Genomic DNA, 27,911 nt, shown 5'->3' with positions numbered 1-27,911 from the left:
TCCTTAACTTAGAACAAATCCTGAGGATTTGCTGGTGCTGGGTATGCTTTTTTTGTTTTTTGTTATCTGTGTTTAAACAAAAGGAGGGAGGAATCTACTATTTTATTTTATGAGGAAAGGCTAAATAATTGTTTAGAAAAGGTTTGGCGTTTAAAGAATCTATTAAAGCAATGCAAATATGTCTCAAAGATGCAGATCATTATTAACTCACTGAATTCACAGATCATCCAATGTTAATAACTGGGTGCCTTTCATGAACAAATGCTCCCTAGACTGCAGAAGAACCACACTGTCATGTCAAAATGAAACAATGCTTGCAACTGCCCATGCTAGGAAGGCCTAAATACTATGCTGTTACAAACAGTGAGTGTAAATCTGTTATGCTTAGTGAAGGACAGCCTGTAGTCACCACTACAGATCCTTACCACTAAGGCATTTCTCTGCTGTAATTCCATTACTGCCACTGGATTTATCCTAGACCAAGTTTATTGCTCCTTCCTCTTCCAGTACTTGGCAGTGGAAACTCCTCTGTGAATTAGCAGTGTAAATTTAGTATTGCCCAGCTTATACATTTCTTTAAATTATTTCATTAGAAAGTCCATGTGGTACATAGGCTTTTGAGAATATTGAGCCCTAGCGTTACGTGATTCTATCTATAAATTATGTTTTATGCTGTGGCAGTCTTGCACCACTGGGAGCAAAATACAAATGAAAAGTAAGGAAATAACCATTTGATTTGTAAAGGTCACACAAAAAAATAATTGCTGATTACATTAGCCTATTTCTTATCAGAAGAAAAGCATGTAGTCAAATGCATCACAATTTGACATTATTACATTAGCTTAAATTCTTCAAGTAGATAATATAAATGGAAAGGCTAGAAGGAAATGGTGTGGAACTTATCTTGCTATAGTTTCAAGGAGAACACAGGTTTAATGACGAGGATACTAGTTGATTCACAGGTAACTTGACAAGTACATTCAAAAAATGATACACAGCACTGAAAATAATGGAAAGAACATTAAAAGCAACAAAAATCTTAGTGCAAGAAAACCCATGTGCTTTCAGTAACTGCTTCTTCCTAAACAGCTGTTTTGGATCATACACTTAGCTACAGTGAATCTGGATAGTCCCACTGAATTCTATGGTAATCTTATTGCTTGTAGAGAAAACGTAAACATATTACGTATTGTTTTCCTCAGGAGTACTCCATGCATGTTTTCATGCTTCCTTTATTTTCCTTTTAACAATAGGGTGAACCACAAGGAACTTATTCACTAAAAATACTTCCAAGAAGTTTAATAAATATTTTAATACTCTGACTAAAACTGTCTTTGACACTTTATTTCTGTTACTCTTCTGAAAGACAAAGTGCTTTGTTAGGCACGCTTTTCAAACATAGTTCATAAGAAACAACTGAGCTGCCCAGACTATAATTGTAAGCAGGTATGTAACTACCCAGCAGGACACTTTGTGATTAGATTGCCAAAATTTATTTGATCAAAAAACCTGGGTAAAAATGATTCACTCAGATGTGCACCATGTTTAACCCAACTGAACTCTAGATGGAATCATTCTTCTACCAAGTAGATATTATTTTGTCACAACAAAGTATTAATTCTGTATGAGCAGAAAGACTTCAAGGGAATAACAGTAATTTCAAAGAATCAAGGTAAGCAGAGAGGAGCAGAAAAGGTCAAATCTTTGAGCTGAAGCTAAATCTTGTGCAAGATTGAGAAGAAGCAGTCCCAAAAAAACTTAATCATACCTTTATATCTATAGGTCATCATGGACAAACCAACTACATGAACTTCACTAATATGTATTTTATCCCTCCTGATTTATTATATTGTCAGTGCTGAAGTGTAATTCTATTTTGTTCTCTGAAATAAAGGTGTCAGTTATTGATGTGAAATAGTAGCATCCTTGAAAAAGAGTAAGAAGGTTGAAAATTGAGAGTCTGTGAAGAACAACATAAAATCTAGAGAATATTTTCTTTGAAACAAGCCCTTTAACAGAATAAAAATTCACCTTGTTAGTTTCTGTGATCTGCTAGGGAAATAAATAACAAAGTGAAGAAACTGATGTCTATCTCCATTTACAAACAACCCCCTCTCCCTGGTTTTGCTCATCATGATCTTGACACTGCTACTTCTGAATTATGTCTCCCCTGACATCTGCAAGAGGAAGGCAGAAGCCCATACCATTTCTCCAGATGCAGTTAAAGATGAAATTTGACTTAAGTGTCAACTGCACAGCATGGGAAGAAGCCACTGTGACTCTGTGGTACACAGGCAAACTGTCCACACTTGGCCAGGCTAGGTAACAAAAGCACACTCTCATTAAAGATAGATGGTGAAGTTCTCTTAAATCACATATTACTATTATTATGCATACACTTGTGTACAAAAAAAAAGTTAATACAGAAATAAACTGTAAACACAAAGACTAAAATCTGTACAACATGATTCTGCATGTGCTACTTCCCAGCAAAAGAGGAAATGATGTTTTAAGTGCTATCAATTGTATGCATAAACATCTGCATGACACACATGACAGCGTCGTGCTGTTGTTCACACCGGTCCCATGCACTGGCTGTATGTGAATGCTTTCAGTTTCACATACAGTGAAAGACATAAGTTGATGTTAACAATGCAACAAATTTTGACTGTAATAAGTTTTGAATATCCAGTATACAGACATTCAGTAAAACTATACTGAGTTTCATACCATCCTTAACCTTCATCTAAGGAACTCAATGGCTGCATTGCTCTGTTTGACCAAAGGCCCTTTAGAGAGATCACTCAAACTAACAATGATTACTCACACAGACTCTGCAGGTCCAGAGTACATTCCCAGAGTTTCCATGTAGGATAGATATCCTTGGGCTAACCTTCCTTCACCTGCTATTACAGGCCTATAGCAAGCTTCACTCCTATAACAAACTCAGTTTCTAAGTACTCTGTAGCACATCCCAGACTGCCTGTTGCCTTTGCAAATAGCCATGCTATCACACACAAGCATCTCATCAGCAGCAGCCATCAGTAAGCTTGCCTTTATGCCTGCAAACAAAGTATCACCTTTTCTATTCCAGTATATTCAGGCATAAAACTGAGTTGCATGTGGCAGACAGAGGACAAGGGGTCCAGGTCAATCCCAGAAAATCACTGGGCTTGTGTGATGCACTGACACTGTCATATTTTTGCTGAGCATTTATAAACTTATTAAGTAGGATAATAAATAATAAACTCATTAGTAAGTATTTGACCTAGCAATAAGAAAGTTCTGGATGGATCAGATAAAGCTGTATATATTTTGTCTGCTGTTGAAGTACATTGGCACAACACACAACAGGAGGAGGAATTGAGCAATATGGAGAAGTATGCAGCGGTCAGCCTTAAAGACTTGTTTGAGGAGCTACAGATCCAAAAGGCTGATGTGGGCTTTCTCCATTGTTCAAAGAAAAGGTAGACACAGTTCTAGAATGCTTATTTTTTCCCACTGGGTATCTTGAACAAAACTTACAGTCAGCTTGGTTAGATGACTGAAGTACAAAAAAGCTCTAAAGTTAGAGAAAGAATTTGTAGCAAATAAGAAAGGCTTCAACTCTACAATGCTTCACACTATTACAGAAGAACTAACCTATAAAAAAAAAAAATCAAACTACTATGTGGTATGACTTCTATAAACCTGAACATGTCAAATCCATCAAGTTCCTGTTAAATGACCATAGTATAATATGGTCTTTTTTTCTCTAGAGGAACTTCAAAATTCCTTATAATACACAGTAAGTACCCCTAAAGAATATTCTGCTTGCAGAATGACAGCAGTCTTTACAGCACGGTGAAATCAGACATTGGTAGCTTATAACACAACCAACTACAGAGCAACAACCTAGGTTTTCTGAAAGGAGAATCCGCTTACTGTATTTATTGAGTGATGTACACATAATTTGATTCCCATTCCACTGATACTACAAACGGTACTGAAACATCTTATGGTCACCTGCAAGTTCCTCGCTTCATGCTTGTGCATTAAGCAAACTAATTTTAAACCATGTTTTTGCAACTTTATTCAAGATAAAACTGAGAATGACCATTAACCACTCAGAAAGATGCAAACCCCTCTTCTGAAATCAACTGCCTTCCACCCTTTGTGTGTTTTTTTTTTTAAACATTATTTTTCTCTAGATTAATTAATAATTAATAATTAAACTAAGAGTGCACTCTTCCTGACTTTCACTTCCTCACCATAATGCAATATCTGTCTTGGTTAGTGCAAAGGCTTACTATAAGATTGGTGTATTATATCAAAAGCAAGCAAGAGAAGATGAAAAGCAACAAGAAGGAGATAAGAAAACACATGACTTGTCTGATAAATTAAAGGTATTTTCTTATCAGGTATTATAAAAAGATCCTTTGTACTGCCCATGCAGCATTTGTAGGGGTTAATATTGCATGGCTGCTGCTAAAATAGGCAGGAAAATTGATAGAAATCATTAAAGAGAAAGATTAAGGTATAAAAAATGAATTGTTATAAGTATAGTACCATGCTTCACATCACTCCAAAGAGTGACATTTTGTAGTTCTCCAAGGTAAAAAGGGACTCTGAACTGTTTCCAAATCACAACGTCACAGCATTTAAGGTTACTTTTTTGATAGATATTTAACCATAAGTTGACCGTAAGCAGTTTCTTAATCAACAGTTTTTCAACGGCTGGAAATTGGAGAGTATTTCAGCCCTACCATATCTAAAATTAGCTAGGTCAGAGACAGCAACTGCTTCTGCCCAGGTCGCAATCTGGATGATCTTCATTTCATGCTAGCTAGCAAATAGCCACTATATAGAATGTCTCTTGACAGAAATAATACTCACATAATATAAATGAACAATGGCAAATGGAAAACACCGTGCTCAGCTCTTATTTTAAATTTCTATTGGTCTGTAATCCCACGAGTATCTAGTATGCAGGTAGAAGCCATCAATAAGAAAGGTCTTATTAACTACGCACATGCCTCCTCATTAAGTTTAAGCCACATTGCAAGTACTGAGGACAGAATAGGTCACACCATTCAAAGGGCATTGCTCATATGATTGAATTTTTTATAGTTAGTGAAAGACTTTGGGAAATTCTGTATGATTTCCATATATTATTTCTCGACCATTTGCAACACTAAAAATTATTTGAAGCAACTAAAAGAAACCAACAAACCAGCAACATCTTCTGAGGATAAAATCTGTTCTTGGTTATGCAATTCATGAGAGAAAATAAGAGTTTGGACTTCAGCTGTGTTCATCAAATCCACTGCAATTGAACTGCTCCAGTAAACTGGAGTCAATGCAAGGCACACTGAAAATAATTTTGCATTCACCACGTGACCAGAAGCACACACACACAAAAGCCAAAGCAATCAGCATCAACCCTCACAAACAGCAGAAAAACTGCAACTGCAACATTTATAAGTGTTGTTTTTGTGCTCTTTCATGAAACAATAATGCTAGAATTCATCACTGCCACTGTGTCTCAACATCCTGGACCATACAGGTGCTTTGTCACATTCATTACGTCTACTGAAGCTGATTCAACTCATTTGCCAATGGACACGCATGATTATATACAAGCCCATAACAAGAAAAACGAGGTCACTATTTGGACAAGCCTTTGACAACAGAAGAAACCAAGTGCACCAAACATAAATAGAAAATGGCATTTAAGAGAGGAGAATCTGTTCTGTGTCAGCAGTGCAGCAAAAAAGTAGCCCTTGGCCAAAGCAAGCTCTGCAATTTCAGTTCCATCTAAATATGGCATTTCAACTTGTGTATTTATGCCTTGCAGACATTTTACTATAAAGGAATAATCTATTCCAAATTGAAAGGTTTAAACTTGTACACACAATTTTTTCAGATTTTTTTTTTTGAATGCTTTTGGCAGAGCACAGAAACAGAAACTGTAAATAATAGAAACAGATGACTATCCCACTACTACATAAAGTGACTGAAAGAGGAGGGAGGTAGGTGAGACATATACTGATGTCACCAATCATTCCTGCTGAAAAAGTTTATTTCAGTGCACCCTATTATTCAAAGGCCCTTAAAGACATGCTGAACATCAACCACAAAAGCAAGTTCTCAAGTGGATTGCTGTGTCATGGTCTAAAAAGGTCTTTGAGGTTACAGAGCTTGGATGTTATGAGGTCACAGCTCCTTTCAAGGCAGCCTTTGGGATCAAGATGGGAAAGCCACCTGTTCCAACCACATACCAACCACAATACCAACCACATCTAACACATGGATCTGATCTGCACTAGTTAACATATCCAAATCCTTTAAGCTCTTGTCCAAAACACACCTCCATGGGATTCTGTCTTAAAGCTAACAAGGCCACGTTATAGATGGACAATCCAAAGTTGATAGCTTACTTCTGTGGATATCTGAATTTATCACTCTGATTTTCAGAGTTAATGTATATGGATTCGCAAGGAAATGCATAAACAATAGTCAAAAGTCACTTAATTTTTCACTTTCTCTTACAAGAATACGTTTGCTGACATAGTATGCAAAAGGTAGACTCTTCTGCTTTGAAGCACTTATGAAATGTTAAATAGAGGAAAGAACAAATTTTGAAAGAAAATAGCTCTGCTAGCACAATTTACACTTCCACTTTTTCTCAGGAAACCACTTGACCTTTTAAAAATCTAGTGAACTCCACAATGTTGAAAGAATTAGATAAGAATATTATCATATTTCCAGCAGAAATTATACTCAGAAATGTGTTCTTTTTTCTGGCATGACTCGCTTAATTCATAAGGTATAATTACATCTCCATTAAGAAAACAATGCTAGCATACCACTTAAGTATTCTTATATTTATAATAAGTTTCTAATATAGACAGAAGCATGATCTGATCTATGTATCACAGGATATTAAGATTTACCCACTTCATTCTCTGTTCAGCCAAAAATCTATTACTTGGTTATTTCATAACCTGAAATGGTTTCAAACAGCTCTTCCAGGAAATATCTTATACTGACACAATGATACACAGTAAAAGAAAATCATTCAGCAATGAGTTTGAAATCACACTGCCTATTTCTTGTTTCAATTTCTTAGTCCTGCTTATGACTTCCAGGAACGGCTGAAGAGCATTGTAAGCACCCAGTGTTTTCACCTTCTGAAAGTACTTACGAAAATTTCTTACTTTTTTATTCAACACTATAAAGCAACAAAGAAATAACCTCTTGTAGGCTCTTTTTAAATAAACACACACTACTTTTTTTCCATAGCACCACAGGCACCAGATACAGGTACAAACTTTGTACCTGTTCCAGAGCCTATTTTCTAATTGTTGTGTAGGGTGACTAAATCCTCAGATGTTCTTACATTTCAGTCTTCTTTGCCCTCAGAGCAATTTCCAAAATCTCTTTTGCCACAGAAACACCTGATATTTCATGCTGAGCAGCTGGAAGATGAAACCACTAGACTTCTCAGAATCATACAATTCCAGGATATTGCACCTTGCTACATTGTCATAACTTCTATTCTTTGCTCTTAGATCCATGTCTTACCGTTTAGCACTGCTACAGTCTGGCTTCCCAAGCAACTGAGCTAAAATAAAATACAGCTGCCCTGTCCCCTACTTACATTTGGCTTTTTGTTTCACAGAATCACAGAATGGCCCGGGTTGTTTGCTTCTTTTGGGTCTTCCTAACAGCCACACATTTTCAGTGACAAATATTATGCAGACTTCCAGGATGCTTATAAAAGTGCCAAATATTTTCAAGCCCTGTAAAATCCCACTGGATATATTTCCAGTTGACGAATGCTCCTCACTGGTAACTATTTAGGGCATGCAATATTAAGTTTATTGACAAAAAATTACCTATGTTTACTGCTAATCAATTTTATAGATACCAATTTACCTATCAGCTCTTTTTCTATTTGCTCACTTAGTACTTGTGACAAGATGTTATCTTCAGCGCCATCTAGGAATTTCCCAGCCTTCCTCATCACACCAGAGTGATTTCTCCAGTTTATGCCTGAGAAGTTGAACTCTTCCCTCTCTATCAGTTTTGCCAGGTTATGTACCAAAAAACATCTCCCTTGTTGAGACAGGTGTGTCCCATCAAGCCCCAGCAGAACTCCTTTCTTGAAGACTCTTCCATGATTCTAAAACCCCAAAATCATGGCAGAGGTCTTGGAGTCAGGCTCAACCTATTTCTTTTCTTGTCTCTCCTCGTCACTGAGACAATCAAGGAAAATACTCTTTGCCCTATATTATATTCACATATCAGTTTTGTAAAACCATAGTTTCATTGCCTCTAATTCAATTAACTGTTGCTTATACGGGGTTGAAATCTGGATGTGCTTCCTATGTATTGTGCTTCTGATACAACAATAGGCATGTGATTTCTTGCTTCAGATGTCTTTGAGATGGTTAAGAACCTTGACTGTTGTGCAGTTTATAATGGCTCCTGGTTGTATAGATCATACAGGCAAGTCATTTTTTTCTGCTAGGCAGGATAAGCTGCAAAAGAAAAGACTCTCTGCTCAAGGGGTCGGAACTTTTCCATGCATGATATAATACAATAGTAGATTACAACCACTGAAGTGGTTGGAACTCAGTTGCCACTAATCACAAAACTGTTTAAGAAAGTGTTATTCTGAAAGTGTACACACCATAGTTTTTAGGTTGTTTGTTGTTTTTTTTTTTTTAACTTGATTGAGCTTGAGACTTCAGAAAGCAAACCACACAGCAAGATGATGGGACAGATGTATATAGCTACTAAAATGTTAAAATTCTGTTCTGAGTTCACATGCTACAAAACAGAGTAAGAGAGTCTAAAGCAGGTATATGCTCATTCAGGACAGCAATGATTTGTTTATTCATAAATAGCTAGTTAAAGCAGTTCAGTCTTTTGCAAACCTATCTAGGACAGAGCAAGTTGCTGTTTGCCCTGCTGCAGTATGAATCACAGTGACTGTTTCTGAAATAGTTTAATGGAAGTTCTTATCCTGAAGACATAAAGTACTATTTTGCTGTCATTCTTCACAATACCAGCAAAATATATCTGGGGACACATGCACAAATATGTCTCAAATAAAAAAAATATCTCATTTTCTGAGAGCATCTAAAACACAATGGCATTGCAGAAAAAATTAATTTTGTTTTCTGTATGATAGATTGTCCAGTTCAAATGCTCAACATTGCATTGATTTGTTCTGTTCTGAGAAAGGTTCCCATTTCAGGCTCACTTCAGTGTTGCTCCAGGAGCTAATGGAAACAAACTGCACCACAAGAGAAACACACAGTAGAAGTACATCCTGCTGTTCTCTTGTGTGCTCTATCAGCCAATGACAGCATCAGCATCTGTATTAGAGGAAATGCATGTGTGTGCCCATCAAGTAAGTAATCTAAAATGAGGGGCAGTTACAACCCTATCAATGCTTGTTCACATTAGTATTTGTTACACACTAGTAATTTTACTGAATTTACTGGATATTAGTTTGGCTTAGTGAGTGATGCGTTAAATAAAATCCTGTGTAAACTCAAACAAGACAGCTATGAACTGTCAAAATGCAGGCTGAAAGGAAATTGGAATAGTTTGGATTTGACAACATGGTCCTTCCCTGGGAAAGAAAAGACTGACAAATATATGTTAATACACTCATTCTATAAAAAGTAATACATTGTAAAAAAGCTGCCAAGTAGTTAAAATTGCTCGTTAAGTAATTTGATATATATATGTTTTTCTTTTTAACCAACTCCACATTAATACCTCATGTTCCATTTATGCTGCTGCACTGGATAAGTAGCGATACTGTAGGTTACATGGAAAATGTGCCTGTTGGGTTCGAATGAAATAAAAGTGTGGAAATGATTCCCTACGTATTGGCCATGTTTCATCTTTTGTGATCTGATTTTTAATGGGATTGCTAATAATGGCACTCCTGAAGAAGTGAATGTGACCTGCTGTGATATATTTGCCATGTCTCATTGTCAGGCCTCTTTTCACTTCCACTTTCTACTTCCTTTAACTTGAATTCCCACATCCTGTGGTCTTAATTCTGGCACCATCCTTCGCAACAAGAAATAAAAATAAAAGCTATCAGTTTCATCTAATATTTCTGAACACCTCTTTCTGACTCACTGCTCATTTGAAATTTTCTTTTCCTTTCTAATCTGGATGCATTTGTGCCATCGTGCTGTATTTAACTGAAAGGTGTTATGCCTTCTGTGATCAAGCAATGACAACTGAACCACACATTTTATCAAGATTTGAATTTAATTACAGGATCTATCAACTCTAAGAAGGGATGAGCCTTTGTATTTCACCAGGATATCCAAGATGAAAAATAAAGAAAAAGGAAAGATCTGTCTGCTGACTTAGAGAAGCATTACCTATTATTATATATCATTATCTGACAGAAAATCCTGATAAGCTGTCAAATTAAAAAGTTGACTTGGGAACCACTTTTTGAAAAGAGAGTTTAGTGTCTTGTTTGGGTATTACCTAGGCTCTTTAACTACAAAAGACAGAAGGATATATCAATTTCATAATCTCTCTAAGGGCATCAGTGCTTTTTTAAAAAGAAAAGAAAAGAAAACAAGCAGACATCAAACTTTGATTTTGGGGGACTTTGACTGGGGTCTCCCAAGAGAATGGGAAAACAGACCACCGTTTCTGTTAAAATCAATCTTTCACATGAAGAATAGAATCACACTGAAAGTGGGTCCTATTTATGAGCTGGAAAATACATTTGATCATACAAACAGCAGTCACAGCTTCACCCATCAGAAAAAGATGCAAGAAATCAGTTGTGTAATTACATATTAACAAAGGTAAGGGAGCATGCTGGCCTAGTTACATCCATCACTTAAATGCTGGTTTCTGTCTCAGCAAGTCTGATTAATTTTTAATCTATTTTGATTCCTGCTAAATGAGTTTCTCACACCTTACTATACTCTGGAGGACTTGCTGAAGTGAGTTTCACATTTTTCTTTGCCTTATTTTCAAATTGTTTTACTTACTGCTAAAACACCTTTTCCAATTACATTACTGCCAAACGTAAGTGTACAAATACAAGTAGAGAAAGACTTCCTATAATACTCATTGAAGAATCTGCTCAGTAGAAAAAAATAAGAAATAATGCTATTTTAGCTTCACTTTGAATATGTAATGAAAGCAATAGAGAAAAGTTAATTGTAGGTGACATTTTTTGATTGAGTGATCATGAGTTGATTCAAATTAATACAAGGACAACTAAAAATAAGCCTACAAATCAGATTCTTGATTTCAAAAGAACGAAATTTGATAAAATGAAAGAAACTACATTATGTAATCAGTCTGAGGGATTGATGGACTCAGCCAGGAAGGACATTTGGAAATTCTTGAAGATAAAAGCATAAAAAATATATTTGGACTTGTACTTGCAAGGTTAAGATACACAGAGTGAGACCCACTAGCCTGAATAGCTATGCCATCACAGACTATATTACAGAAAGAAAGAAAAAGAGCAAATCTGATCAGCAAGAAAACAATACATTTCAGAATTAGAAACATACATAAAAATACATGTAGAACTGCCAAAACTCTATCTAAAAAAATCTTTCAAAGTAAACAAAATAAATTTTAAACCAGAGGATATTGGACATAAAATGATCGTGGAAAGAATTCAGGCCACTTTGTAGTAAAGCTGATGACGATCCAAGAGAGAAGACTGACTAATGGGAATGTATCTCTTCCCAATCCAGATCTTCAAAACTCTGAAGGAAGCAATATATTTGTAATGAATCTGTGGGATCAGAAGGCAAGACAGCTTATCTCTGTCCCTAAACTTTTTAAATTTAAGTTTTTAAATACAGATACCCAATAGGGCATGCTACTACTTGTACTACTGAATAAAAAATGCAGGATTATATGACAAGAGAAAAAGAATGATCCAGTCAAACTATTTTGCCTGACCTTAGCAAATGCTTCATGGGATCCAGCAGTGTCAATGCAGGAGCCTCTGAGTGAGAATTAAAGAAACAGATAGCAAAGCAGGTATTGTCATGGATGTCTATTGTCAACCACCCACATAATACATGGCATGGATGAGCTATTTTGCAGGCAGCTAGGAGAAAGAAGATCTAGATCACCTGTCCTTGTCCTGATGAGAGATATCAACTTCTCATATATAAACTGGGAACATTATACTGTCATGACAAGCAGGTCCTAGAGGATCTGGAAGATAAGTTCTTGTCACAAGTACAGACTGAGCCAACTAGAAGAATCCTTCTTGGTTTGTTGTGTGAGACTTGGGAAGACCTTGTGGGAGATACCATGTTAGGTAGCTGTCTTGGCCACAATGATCATGTAACAGTTGAGCTCAACATTTCTGCTGTAAGAAGAAAAAAGGTCAGCAGAATTGCCACCCTTGATTTTAAGAGTGCCAACTAAGCTTCTTGGGAGCTAAGTTAGCTGGCAGATACACTGACTAGTTTCCACAATATAGAGACCAAGAGAAGCATTTAACGTCTCATTCACCTAGCACTCTTATTTAGCCCACAGACCTGGAGGCAACACATGTGCCGTCATGTTTTTAAGTGATAAAACCAAATAAACAGCAACAACAACAACAAAAAACCAATGGCAACAACAAACAGAAATATTATGTATCATACAAAAGTCCCAAGAGCTTCAGCTGCCAATTGCCATACGGCAGAGGTACTTGGCACTAACCATGCTGTCAGCCTGTGGTTTGATCTTCTGCCAAAGTACACGGACTGTTGCATAGATTCCTCTTTGGTGTACGCACTCAGTCATAATTTATACTCCCCGATCACAGAGATACATCTGTTCCAGTAGTAGTGTTTTGGTCAATCACTGTGTGAATTGCATGAGAGATGTCTGTGCTGTCAGATCTAGGTCTGTCAGACACAGCTCTAACAACGTGTGCTGTACCATGGGGCACATGAGGACAGCTGTAACTTAGTTATGATTTTCAAAGGCTGTCCAGGGCTCTGATATGACTGGGAAAGTTTTGTTATAGGTATTTGCCTACAGCAGGCTACATCTTCCAGACTGCTGAGTATTTCCAGCAGTGTTTGAAACCATAGGCCAGTAGGCCAACATACAACAGATCACCTTCTATCCAAACAACTCTGCATCTATGATGGAAATCCTGTAATGTAGAAGAGTAGGTTCCCTCTGGTACACTGCTTGGTTGTGCCTTTGCTTTTTTTTTTTTTTTTTTTAAAAAAAGTCTCAGCATTGGACAAATTCCCTGTGACAGCATGAAGCGTAAGGTTATTCATGGAAAAGCAATTCTGAAAATCCTTCACAATAAATGGTGATTATTGTGGCTTTAGAATGAATGTCACGTAGTTTGTTCCAATACATTTTCCCAGACCGGTGAAGTGTACATCTTCTAATAGTAAAAGAAAATTAGAAAAATTAGGCAAATTGTTTTTCTTGTTACATGGTTATGAGTACTGCTATGAGAATTATTTTTATTCCGCACCATCTGATTTGATTTGAAACAGATTTTCTTTCAGGTACAGAAGAAAAGGCTGCTTCAAACTAAATGAAATGCTTTAATCTCAGGTCACTATAACTACTTATGAACACTGGGCAATCTTGACATAAAAATTCAGAATATTTTATTTAGAAAACACAGAAATTAACATTTTTCCATTACTAAACCCAATTTCCTGTAATTTTGCTTTCCCTTTGTCCTTAATTATTAGCTCTGCTTGACCCAAATTAACAAGTTCTTTGGTTTCCTCCCAGAAAAGCATTCTTCGTAAATCTGCATTTCATTCTGTAATAATTACCAAACTGAATTTACAAGGGCAGCCAGTTCACAGTAGCAGCTGGAGTTGCTGCAACGGTACAGTATTATAGTCACAACAGCAGACAGGTAGTCAGGACAGCCAGATACAACAAAGTTTTGAAGCACAGAAGATAAGCTATCAGGAGCACAGAGGATTTGCACGGAAACTGTTTTAGTCTATTGATCAGGAGCTTTGAATACACAGTCAGCAGTTTTCTTATTCCTACTTAATATGATTGGAAATTATGATGCATCCCAGTTAATGGGAAATCATTATCTGAAAAACCAGCCAAGGTGAAATAATGGAGTTATTCAGGAAGGTGGAGAATGGCGAACATTAGGTCAAGAGAGATAATATCAAGTTTAGTTAAGAAAGATGGAATATACAAATCCAGTAGAGAGCTGGGCATTTTAGCTGCCTAGCAAAAAAACTACAATTTCTAATCATAAGGCTACCTGTCAGCAACTGACAGAATGAGAAAGGGAGAAAGCAAGATGAACATTTAATAAAAGGCAGAATCATAGAATGGCCTGGGTTGAAAATGACCACAGTGATCATCTAGTTTCAATCCCCCCCACTATGTGCAGGGTCACCAAAATTTAAGTGCACATCTTCACAGCTTTAGCCCTGCACTCAGAGAAATGGCAAGGGTAGAGCTCTGCAGTCAAAAAAACTTCGATGGGAATCCAGAAGAATGTAAGTACATGCTGAAATCTAAGCCCTTCGTTCTGAAAATCATCCAGCCATGTGGTAACACTGGAGATCTTCATCTATTCAGAGAATAACAGAACTCTCTGATTTGGAAGGAAACTTGAAAAGCCATCTAGCCCAACTCTTCTGCAATGAAGGACAACTATAGCTATATCCAGTTGCTCAGAACTTGGTTCAATCTGACCTTGACCATCTCCGGGAATAGGTCATCCAGAACCTCTCTAGGCAACCTGTGCCAGTGCTCACCACCACTATGGGAAAAAACTTCCTCCTTATATGCAATTTAAATCTCCCCTCTTTTAGTTTGAAACCATTTCCCTGCCCTATCACAACAGACCCTGTCTGAAGAACACTGTCTCCTTCTTTCTTATAGCCCTCCTTGAAATACTGAAAGGTAGCTCTCCCATCTCCCCAAAGACGTATCCAGTTGTGAGTGCCATGACTTTTCAGATACCACTGGAAGTGACTTGGTGACTATGTCAGCCAATTCCCTCAGAACTCTGGGATGCATCTCATCAGGACTCATAAAATTTTCTATGCTCCGGGTCCTCAGGTGGTTGCAAAACTGATCTTCACTTACGGTGGAAGGGACACTTCTCTCCTAGTCCCCACCTTCCAAATAATCTGCTTAAGGACTATGTGAAAACTAGTTGCTCAGTGAATACTGAGGCAAAATATTGCTGTACCTCTGCTTTCTCCTTGTCATTTTTTATCAGTGTGCCTGTATTGCCCAATAGAGGAGTTTGCCTTCTGAGACTAAAAAGGTGAACTTTTCTGGCTAATGTACCTGTAGAAGCCTTTCTTGTTCTTCTTTGCACCCTCTGCCAAGTCTAGTTCAAGTTGGGCTGTGGCAGTCCTGACACCATCACCACACAGTCCAACAGCATCCCCATACTCCTCCCACGATACCTATTCCTACTTGCACTGCTTCTGACACAACACCAACTGTTACTTGGACATGAGACCATCCCTGTGCCATCATCTGCAGAAGTTAGGTGGGGCTGGATGAAAGCTACCTGAGCAACAAAACTGGAAAAACCTGAAGCTGTGACTAGAAATTCCTCTCAGGACATCTTCACCCTGCATTTTTAGATGCTGATCAATAATAAGCAATGTATTCAGACAATCCAACCAGAAGTATAATAATTCCAAGTAAAGAAAGGAGAATTGATCAGATGCAATGCTTTAGGCAACCAATTGATTTTTTGTTTGTTTTAAAAAAGGAAATCCAGTGTATTTAAGAATAGCAAACATAGTAATTAAGCTGCTAATTTTGTTTCTATTCCTGGGGAAAAACAAAACAAAACAAAACAAAAAAAAACCATGAAAACAACAGAAGTTGGAGAGAGAAGCCTGTGCTCACATACAGTAGTAGAGACATTAGAAGTTATACAGAAAGAAGAAATTCTGTAAATAGGCAGAAAGCAGAAAAATAATATACTTTCTAGCACTGAACTGAAAGCTAATGAGCCCTCACTCATGCACATGCCAACAAATTTGGTCCATACTGTACATTTTCAAAATGTCTTCCATCAAAAACAGTAGCAATGAGAAATGTAGCAAGTTAATCACTACTGCCAAGCAGTACTGTTAGTCCCTAGAACAGCAACAGCAGTGTGATGTGTAAATTGGGCATATCAGCACTTGCCGAACTGTGTTGTTTTACTTCATTAAGACATCACTTTTAGAAATATTATCTTTAGAACTGAAATGACGGTGATAGTCTTTAATATGGTGCCAATCAACATTGCTCAAATGCAGTTTATTCTCCTGGACAGGCCTGTCTTTTCTATGAAATAACAGTCTGCGAAGGAACTAGCATTTAAAAAGGGTTTGAGTGAAGACTACCCCAGGATGACAGAGCATCATGGCAAGATAAAATATGGTTAGATGCTTTCATGATGGAAGGGGGAGAAGGGATGGAAAAGGGAGGAGAAAGACTTCACAAGCAATGCCTAAGAATACAAGAGTTGTAAAACATTACCAGGGAAATGAACGTTAAAGAAACTAAGAAAACTGAAAAGCAACAGCAGTCCTGGAAGATCCCTCAATAGAGCAACCCAATAGATTCTGTATCCCATCTGCTGAAGCAACTGAAAATGCCTTCAAGTGTTGGTTGTACACAGATTGCTCAAAGAAACTATTATTATTTATTTTTTCACAGAAATAATCCAACCTCCCTGCAATCTATTAACCCCATCCCATGGAAATCTATTTCCCATCCCAAGGAAATCACCCTATTTTCTGTATTGATCTAAGTTGAGAAAAAACAAATCCTGTGGGTCAATATCCTCAGAACTCAACTGCATTTCTTCCTTGTTTTCAGTCATTTTGTATTTTCATGAAGAAACAGAACAGAAACAGTAAATATTTTCATATCTATCATGTATGTAATATATATCAGTTCTGCTAAATACAGTTCGAGCACAAACTAAGACAGACTTATCTCTGGTTTCTACCATCTTATTTCAAGTACCATTTACTAAACACTGTAAAAGTCAGAAAACAAAAGGGATAGTAAGAGAGAAACAGGAATATCTGAAAGAACACGGGACATATTTCATTCAGTGTTCCCTCTTCCCCCTCTCCTAGATATGTCTATCTTGAGGCCATGAATCATTATGGTCACTCAGAACTGTCACTCATTCATACAGGACATTTAGATAGATAGATAGATAGGTATATTTTTATATATATATACAAAACAATTCCTGCTATTTATTATTTCACTTGCAATATATATTTTCATTTTTAAGATTCTTAATTATTTCCAAGAAATTATTTGAAAGGTGATATTTCAATTTTGGAATATATTTGTATTGGACTTCATTTTTACAATGCAGTTTTACTGCTGGACTGCTACCAAAACACCAATAAAAAAACAAATTCTAAATATTAATGACTTCTATGGGGGAATGGCTTACTCGACATGCTATTCCACCCCCAAAATGAAGAAAACTTTCATTTAGAATCAGAACTATCATTTAGGTAATAGAAAACAGGCAAACTGTAATACCTTTCTCTTATATCTCTGGATTCACTGCTTTTTGTTTGGTAATATAAACACACACACCATTAAGAGGTAACACGCAGACTTGCATGTAAACCTTAATGGCACAGTGATGCTATTCAACAAGAAATGGACTGCATATCTGAAAAAGACTGTTGCCTTTAAAAATGAATAAAATTAGTAATACAGTAATGTGCAGGATATGGCATTTGCATAAAATCAAATATGGGCTCTACCAAGGAAATGCTGTATTCATACAAGTGGTTCTGCTGAAGTAACCAGCATTAATCACAGAAAAAAGAGGGCTGCTCTGAAAGTAATGCTTCCTGCTTTATTAGGCTGGCCCACAGCTTCAGGGGTGGTTGTTGGTAGAATGGCAGCAGAGGTTGAACCTTCCCACCAATATTCCATTACAGTTGTTGCTGTAGGAAAGATGGCAGCAGAGGGGCAGTCTGACACAATGGTGTCTGTCTGACATGGAAGTGCACGTGAAGAACCCACTGACAGTGTCTGTGAGTACAGTAAGGCAGTGGGTGGTGGATTTCAGCGGTGGTGACAGTGCCAGCATAACCTCCACAGCTGCAGGTTTGTACAAGGGCAGCACGTAGGGTCTTCTCCTTTGCTAGCAGAAAGCACAGCAAATGATGGTGACTACAGTAAAGAACAGTGTTTCATAGCTGAGAATTTCCTCTATCAAATAGTGTTACTGTTCTCTTTGTATCTCTTGAAGTTTCCATGGAAATAAACAGGAGGCATTACTTTTGGAGCAACCTTTATAATATTACACGGCTTACATTTTATGTGAAGACTGGTTGGTTGTACAAATAATAACTGATGCACGTTTTCATTTATGGTTGTTTTTTTTTTTCACACTTCCACTATATTCACAATTTCAGAGAGCTTTAATAACCTCTTGTAATTAAAAGAACATGGACAACTTTTCTTCAGAAATGTTTTACCCAATCATTTGGAGATCGATTTGAGAGTCACTTTACTGTGCAGCTTTTGTCAAAGCCTTTCCCCCCCCAAAAAAAAACAATAATCCAATATAAACAAATGAAAACAAGAAGCAAACTCACTATTTCATGCCCTGATAACTGTATCTTTCATTTCCAGCAATAACCTGAATTTCTGCCTTTAAATTCATTAGGAAATGCCATCATCACGATCTGCATATTGCTCCAGACTCTTTAACTACTTAATTAGCTACTAAAACACTGAGAAAGAGCTTACGCTGCGTTAAAAGAGGAGCAAACCGATCAGAACTCCACAGACCCCCCTTTTACTCACAGAAGTTCGTGCAAACCCTTACCTGCTGGGTAGCGTTCGATAACTGGCCAGTTGTCCACCTGTAACGTGGCATTGCCACCGCTCCTCGTGAAACGTACTACGTGGTATTTTCCATCATTAATGATGGCGTTGATTTCTTCGATAGCGATGTCATCTGTGCCAACATTAAATTTTACTCCAATTTTTCCCTGGTGCTGCATATTAAAAAAAAAAAAAAAAAAAAAAAAAAAAAAAAAAGAGGGGTGGGGAGGAGAGAAGAACTAATTAGGGGTTGTTTTAGCAAGAGAGACAGTGTGTCATATAGGAAAAGATTTCTAATATCTTCCCTCCTCAGATTTAACTTCTGAAGGCCTGCATGTGGCAGTGACAAGCCTCTTGACAGCTCAGTAAGTCCAGCTCTCTTTGATGGATAATTGATATTCCAAATTAGTTATTTCACCAAAGTGAGTTCTTCCCTTTTTCAAGGAAAAAGAAACCAGGTTGAGGAGGGGGAAGGAGGATGAAAGCTCAAGTTTTCCTCCTTTGCACCCCCAATGCATCGCTCATTTCCATGAGAACTAAACACTTTCCTTTACCTTTTAGTCTTTCAAAATAGAAAACTTTGCAACATTGCTTGGAAAAGGTGTAAAAGTTTGCAATTTAGGAAGGGGGAAGTGACTTTTTTTTTTTCATCACACTTTATAACTCCGAATCACAAAGACAAGACTAGGCCAAGTGACTCACAGGGAGTTTCCTAATCTGAGCCAGAGAGGAGTGAGAAGTGTCTGTGAAACACACAGCATCTTGTTCTCAGAGCAAGAGTGATTCTCCTGCTGTGATGAAGCCTGTGAGCTCCTGTGCTTGAGTGTGCCTCCAGCTAAAGAGACTTCACACATGCATTTGTACTCTGGACTAAGGCAGTTGATTTTGCAGATGATTGTGATATAAGCACGTTCTCATTTTTATTGTCCTTTCATTATTAAGACGATCACTTTAATAGGATATTTAGAGTTTAATAAAGCCTTTTAAAGTCTATTGAAAGTTTAACTTAATGGATTCACAATTTTTTCCCCCTAAAGAATCAATTGTATTCCCAAATAAGAACATTATTAAATTACGGGAATAAAAAAACAATTGCACAGCATGGACCTTGTGCTCAGTAAGTGGCAATTCTGTGTGAAACCACATGTTGGTACTGGTACTTCCCTCTTAAAAGTGAAAAAAAAAAACTTCTCAAAGTCTTTACCTCATCATGTGCAGCACAATGCAACATTTCACTCCGTACCTCTTGGTCATTCACTTAAACCCTTCCAGAACCACTTCGCTCTTTGTGTCACCCCTTCTTACTGCCCTGCCGTCACACCTGGCAGTGGCGTATCCTGCAGCTCCTCATCTCTGGAAGTCTCCCAAGTGGTTAACTCAGGAATTATTCCACTTTGTATTATTTCCTTTTTTACATACCTGACTGCACTTTCCAACACCATATAACCATGGCTATATATTTCCACTGCTTCAACTACAGCTTAGCTTACAACTTTCAACACTTTTCTCCCACTGATGCAGTAGCTTATTTGCTTCACCTGTTTCTTTCATATGCTCATATACAGAAATATAAAACAAGAAATACAACGTTGTTCTGGTTCTAAAGCAGTCTCTTCTTTTACTAATTTATGAAATGCAGAAAAATGGCACGCTAATGATAATGGCACATGCACCTTTTTGTAACACTTTCAAGAAATCAAAGGCATTGAGGATTAAAAAAAACTTGACTAATTTCCCAGTGATTCATAATTACACTATTCATAACCTACACTTTGCATACCTGCTTTCCCATTTGCTATACATACGTGCACCATATACACACATATATTCTTTTCGATTAAAAAAATAAAAATAAAATAAAAAGAATGAAAACCACCTTTCAGAGAACAGGACAGGTGCAGCCAAAATGAAACAGCACAAAATGTGAAAGTATCAGCAGCTTTTCCAAAATAAGAGAATGCAGTACTGCAGTTGTTAGCCATCTACCATTTGTAAATGACCAGGAATTGTTGAGTGGAATCGATGTTTTACACATTTGTAGGCAGACTTTTGGCCTGATGTGACACACACAAACCAGTCAAAACAAGTTTCCCTGACTTTCCTCCATTTGTACAGAAGCACAGTGTACAAAACAGCCAGCGACAACAGCTGATAGAATGCTACATATAATTTCCTTCATTCTATTTCTGATATATCTGAGTAGTTGAGCATGTGAAATACTCAATACTTAAGGGAGATACTTTTTTTTTTTTTTTTTTGACACTTCTTCAACATCTGTGGAAATTTACGCAATCTACAAAACAAGGAAGCAAATCTGAGTTTCAAGTTTAATTCTTCCTACAGCTTTAAAATATTTAAGTTTGGCCTTTGAGTATCATGCTAAACATGGCATGTTTAGAGCCCCATTGTGCACACCAGTTTAAAACCATATAATTATGATCAGTAGAAACCACCTTCTTTAAAAGCTGAGCGTATTAAATTGCTGTTTCCATTTCTTCGCCTTTGCAAGTCTCAGTAACTCAGTGCAGTAAGAGAAGTGCTATTTCCTTTAGCAGTTGTTTATTCCTAATAATCTCAGTCTTCCCCATCAGAAATGGTTTCAGATAAATGCTGAGCGAGAGGTTTCTTTTACAGCATCCTGATGATGGGCACTATACCTCTGCCTATACATTACTAAGGATCCCAACATTGACTTATGTTTCTGTTGAAGAGTGCTGTCCTTGGCAGTGACCTAAATGAGCAACCCCATGTTTGCCCACTATCAGTGATGACAAATTCATAGCTCCTGAGGTGAAAATAGACCTGCACAATGGACCTGCAGAAGGCTGCCATGCTGCTTACAGCTCTGAGTCCATGTTTCATTTCTCTCACCCAGGTGAGAGAGATCATAGCAATTAATTATCTATGGTGAACTGGAAAAGCCAAAATAAAATGGTGGAGACAAACAGGGAAAGTCTCTAATATTCTTTTTGAGAGGCCAGAAGAGAGGACACACTTTCAGGAAAAGTATGAAACATTTCAAGAAACAGCGTAAGTATTGTTCTCTGCCTCTGGAACTTAAATGAATTTCAATGCAGGCAGCACTATGAATATTGCTGCAAGCACCATCCTGTCACTACTCCCCAGACCACAGCACAGGGCCCTCTGATTCACCTACAGAGAAACCTCACAGCACCCAGCCTCAGCCAGCAGATCTTGAGAGAAGCAAAACTTTCAGTTTGTCTGTGCTTGAAGCTCTTATGGTTCTGAAGCTGGGGTCGATTTTCTCTCTAGAGAACTGTACAGATGAGCACTCTTGGTGTTGCCTCAAGTACCCCTACATGCTGTTGCAGTGTGCAGCGTAGGCTTTACCTACAGTGTAAAAGCTTCTGACCAGCCACTTGTAGGAGTCCAAACTCACAGTGTGAAGAGAAATAGGACAATGGCATCAAGGCAGCTGGATAAAAGCGCAGAGTTAGTTAGAACAACAGGAATTAGACATGCAGCTGCAACACTACACATCTAGTGTGCGCTGAAATGCTTGGAGTTGTGACTGCTCAGACAGCAAAGGAGTATGTGTGCATCTGTATACACCAGCCATTTCAAAGCATTTGGTCTTCAAAAGCACTGGCAACTCCAGCAGAATATTTTGAGGCATGTTTTATGAAGTGTGTGCTCTAAATACTTCTTCCCTGGCTATAACAGACTTCTGACAGTGCTGGGAATGCTGATGAACCTAAGAACCAAGTGAGAAAGGTGAAATGCAAAGCAAGCCAGCAAATGGCAGTGCAATTGGTTTCCTGCTGGACCCTGCTCCTGTGCTACTGATCTGCCAACCCTTAAAGCAATAAAAACCTGCAGCAATATAAAACACACATATATCTGTCTCCAAAATAATGATATTTCCTATGGAATCAGCAGGGTTTTACTGCTCTCTGCAGTAATATTTCTGGAATCAGTCAAACAAGCGTGTGCAAATTTGGCACAACAGTAGTTTTAGAAAAGACCATAGACAACCTAAGCTCATTATACTTACAACCTTTAGCCACTTCCAAAGAAAAGTAATAATACTGTGACTCCCCCAGGTGAACAAATAGAGCAAAAAAAGAACATTCAAGCCTGCCAGCTTGCATCTTATAAAGTCAGTGCCCTGAGGCACAACTTTCTGGTGAACGCAATAATAAAATCTTAGAACTAACTGATGTCTTACATTGATTTCATTGAGAAATAAATTTATCGAATTTTATCTGAGACCATTAGAGAAAACTAAGGCCATTTTCACACAAATGTAATCAGAGGCTAATATTCTATATTACAGAATTGTAAGAAAAATCATTAAAATAATCACAGTCTGAATACTACAGGGACATGTGTCTGCAAAAGCAGTGCTATCTGCTCAGGAAGAGGTGAAGATTTCATGATCGACAGTAGATACATATGAACTGCAAGATTAATTGAGTAACTACATATGTTCCAGCCATCCATCAGTGTTTCTTATTATGTCTTCTAGAGGAAATGTTTCCCTGGGAAAGAGACAGAAAACATAAAGCATCTGGAAAGATGCTTTTGAATGAATCCATCTTTGCTATTCCAGCAAGATAAGTTAATTTTCTGCAAATAGGTTCTAAAATTCACAGTCTGGTATCATATTATTAACCTAATTCAATTTATGAAGTTTTAATATATTTTTGTTGCTGCATTTCTCCATGAGAAGTGAGAAAATAATCTTTTTTTTTTCTTTTCTTTTCTTTTTTTTCCTCTTTAACCAGAAGTAATCATCTATTTTAGTCTACTGCAGGCAGACATAATACAGGCACAGGCATTCTTGTGGCATCCCTCATCTTGAGCACTTACAGTACTTATAGTCAGGTTTTGTGTCGCTTCATGAAATCAGAAAGGCAACTATTTCCTGGGATGGATTATAGCTTTCAGCATATCAGCTCTTGACATACTGTAGAAAATGTAGGAGGGGTTTGAAAATTCTATCAGACAGCTAGCAGGCAAAGTTATCAGTCACAGGTAGGCACTTCAAGCAAGGAGCAAAGGTTTTTGCTTATGTCTGGTAGGGTGCATCCACCCTATATTCAGCCTTTTAGAGATTGGCATCTGACAAGTCTCAAGCTAGTCGGTTTCTCCTTCTCTTCCCCAAAGCTGCAAATACTTAGATACTGTGGAGAAAAATAATTCTGCTTCGTTCCCTAGTTGCTAAGTGAGGAGACTGACCTATTCCCTACATTCTTTCCTGTCGTTTCTCAACATTTATTTGCAACTTTCCTGATATTTGCTTATTTCTTAAACCCATAGCTCTGCAGTCCTTGGGATATGAGAAAATCCCACTTTTCATTTTCAAATAAGCTCCTAGTTCAGATAATTGTACAGAAAAGCTTAAAACCCAAAGCCTTACAGGCTACTGCATCAGCAGGCTAATAGAAAAATACTGAAAATGATGTTAAATCCCCTGATTTTAAACTAAATGCTTCTTTTTTTTTTCAGCTGGAGGTGTGACACTGCTAGAGACAACCAACTTCATTACCCACACATCAAATCTGAGAAATGTGCAGTTGGTCCCACTTCTGGGAAGATCTGCTCTCCTTTATTCACTCTCAGCCCCCTTATTATTAAAACATCAATAATAATAAGAGCAGAGGGATGGAATGGACAGTACTTACTTCCTAAACTGCTCCACAAAACAAGACCTTACCAACAGCTAACTGGTCTTGTTGCACAGCTTTCAAGGCCTCAGGGAAGAGTCTGGTACATGCTGTGCCTGCATTTGGGGGGTTTCTTTATGACTTGAAGGATATCATTACTTGGCTTGAGCTATGGCTGGAATCCCAAATGCTACTCCTGGACACCCACAAGAAGCGCAGTGGGCTCTGTGGAATCTGTTCACACATCACTCCAACTTTAAATGATACCTCAGCAACAAAATACTGGCGAGTGCTACACTAAGTCACCACTCATACTGTTAAGGGGGAAAAAGGTCCACAGAGTCACCAACATCCCCAGTATTTCCTGCAGCATCTGTACAAGCTCACCTAAGTCAAAACCATAGTGTACATTTTTCATTTTACCACCTCGCAAGATCCAGCAGAAAATACAAGGCACTTGAAAAAGCATATATAATCTATAAGCATAAATACACATTGCCAAACCCTTATCCCCTCCCCTAATTTTGAAATCCTCAATCAGTTGTCTCATGGATTTTATTAAAAGGAGGGAGAAAATATTTGCAACATATTTTTTCCTAACGTTTTATTCAGAAGCTCTGTAAGATCATCTCATAAACCTTTAAATGACCTCAGCCTCATGCCATTAAGTTATCTATATTTTCTAAATCAATACAGAAATAATAAAAATTTATTGTTCACCAGATGCCCCTAGTTGACACATAAGAAATAGCACCATCACCATAACAATATTATGTATGCAAATTCATACAGATGCTACCAGAACTACTGCGCTTTTAAATGCTGTTCTATAAAAATTAAGAACTTTTTGGCCTTGAACCAACGACCCTTACAAGAGGCAAGTGAAATATGGGCCCACCATCACAATAATTTACAACTGAAATACATAAAATAAAAAAACACAGATACCTAAGTGGCTTACTAAGTGGAAGATGTGACACGACTTAAATGATTTTTATTTTTTTTTTAATGTTACAAAACATCATATATATGGAGAATAAAAAGCTTGAAAATAATGCAGCAGGAGCTTGCATGCTCACTGCCCTGGTGTTTCAGAGCAGGAAGCAGTTACTCTTTATTGCCACGAAACAATGATTTCTATGATTTTCTGCTTTAAAATATTTGTCACTAACTGTTTTAAATGTTGTTACAGCAATTCAATTTACATCACATTTTCAGTTCTCAGACTGCATTGTTTTCCCGTCTAGTTTTAAACACTGTAATTCTTACCGCTATATTTCATAGTGGCATTATTTCAACTTATTCTGATGATGAATTACTGAGATGATCCAATTACCCTAACAACCAGCCCCCCCAAAATGCAACAGTTATGGAAGACATATGGCGTAGAGCCTGCAGCAGCAGCATACTGCATCTTATTATCCACTCAGCATCATTACTGCTGCACACTAAAATCATATTTTCTGACAATATGCAGTAAAGAACAATTTAAGTAGTCAGCCCATAACATGGTATTTTCTATCAAAGCAACATGCAGAAATTCCTTAACTTTTTGAACATCTCCCCCAAGGATTCCACCCAGGCAATGGTGAGTTGGTATGGATGAGTTGAAAAGACTACAGATGACATTATACCAAACAGAGCCTAATTTGAAGCCCTCCAGAAGTCTAAGTACTAGCCAAGGTAACACACACGCCTTGACTTTATTCTTGCATAAATATTTTCCACATAGACAGACATAAGTGAGCATGCTTATCCTGAGAAATAACAAATCCAGCTCTAGGTACTCAAAGATAAACTGTTCCTCCTTCACATATATCAACATACGTTTCCAAAGGAGCATCAAAGCAAGATCTGAAAATCAGATGTGGTTTCCACTTTTTCATAGGCGTTTCATGCTGAGAGAATTAACATAGTGTTCCTGAGACTGAAAACAGTCGTCTGAAAATGTAAAAATACTACTAGAAAAATCAAAACAAAACAAATAGCACCTTGATATCAGAGTAATCTAATCCACATTAAAAATGGTGTGGTTTTAAGGATATTGCTTAGAAAAGGTTTCAGATAATTCTTCCAAAAAACTTGTGTCTGAAACAAATCCAAAGTCAGAGTCAGCAGGAGGTACAACTAGGACCAGAAGTAAAGAATCAGCACATTTTCAAGCAGGCTTTCATGCTAAATGATTAATAGCCATATGATCAACAAACACGCTCATGAAAGCACAAATAATATATTTTTTCAAAATCTGGGTCAAAGAGTTTCTCCATATTAAAAACCTGTAGGGAGTTATGATAAACAAATTTGCTGGTATTAGACACCAAAATCCTATTGAGCTTTATTGAAAACTGAACACGTATATGCTATTCAGGCCTTTAAAAACTTTGCTTTAATGTGAATAAGAATCTTGAATATATCCAGAGATATTTTCAGATACTTACTGCTGACACTGGAACAATATTTTTATCACTGTCATTTAAATGCAGACAATGCATTCCTTCATCCTTCTGATTGTGCGCATAGAAAAGAATTACGCAGAAGTTTTTCCTAACTCTTCACTTGGATTGGGGTCTCCAACTGCAAACAGTTGGTCCTAAGTTGCAACCTGGTTGAGCTCATGATTACAAAGAATATCTGGCAAAGAGTGGAGTCAAGACCATGAACTTTAGAAGAGCAAACTTCAGCTGTTTAAGGAATTGTTGGATGAGATCCCCTGGGAAACTATCATTCGGGACAAAAGAATGGAACAGAGATGGCAGCTCTTTAAGGGCATATTTCTGAGAACACAAGAACTCTCCATTCCCCAAATAAGAAATGAAACAGAGGATGCAAGAAATCAACACAGGACAACATGAACAAGGACCTGCTGGCCACACTGAGGGAAAAGCACAGGCTAGGAAGCAGGGATGTGTGGCTTGGTAAGAATACAAAGATGCCAACCGGATGTGCAGAGATGGAATCAGGAAAGCCAATGAGCAGAGGGAACTAAACTTGGCCAGGGATGTGAAAAATAATAAGAGGGGATTCTATAGGTACATTGGACAGAAGAGACAGGCAAATGAGTATCTCATCTGATAAATAAAAAGGGAAAACCGGCTTTCTCAGATGCAGAGAAGGCTGTGGTACTTGAGTGTTTGCTTCAGTCTCCACTGACAGTGAGGCTTTCCATGCCTCTCCAGTTCCTGAACCATTTGGTGGGGATCAGGGGAACAAAACCCTTCATACTGCAAGAGGAGAACATGTCCCAGACTGCCTCATGTAACTAAATGTGTACATTCCATGTGTCCATGGAGCTGAATGACATGCATCCCAGCGTCCTGAAGGAACTGGCTCATATGGTTGTCAAGCCAGTCTCCATCATATTTGAAAACTCATGGTTGTCTGACAAAATCCCCATTGCCTGGAAGAAGGAAAACATTACTCCAATTTTCAAAA

The 27,911-nt window shown here is 37.6% G+C and overlaps 1 protein-coding gene across 30 annotated transcripts in view; it reads right to left on the bottom strand.

The window, feature by feature from the left end:
* The window catches only part of NRXN1 (neurexin 1), a 633,554-nt gene that overhangs the window by 90,121 nt on the left and 515,522 nt on the right, over nucleotides 1-27,911 (bottom strand). For all 30 annotated transcript variants that reach the window (XM_048936787.1, XM_048936790.1, XM_048936796.1 and 27 more), the window contains one exon: nucleotides 18,851-19,022. In XM_048936787.1, coding sequence (XP_048792744.1) covers nucleotides 18,851-19,022 — 172 coding nt within the window. The remainder of the gene's footprint in view (nucleotides 1-18,850; nucleotides 19,023-27,911) is intronic.

This window comes from Lagopus muta, chromosome 2 (genome assembly GCF_023343835.1).
Source record: "Lagopus muta isolate bLagMut1 chromosome 2, bLagMut1 primary, whole genome shotgun sequence".
NCBI lineage: Eukaryota > Metazoa > Chordata > Aves > Galliformes > Phasianidae > Lagopus > Lagopus muta.
This window is presented reverse-complemented; position numbering and strand designations above follow the sequence as displayed.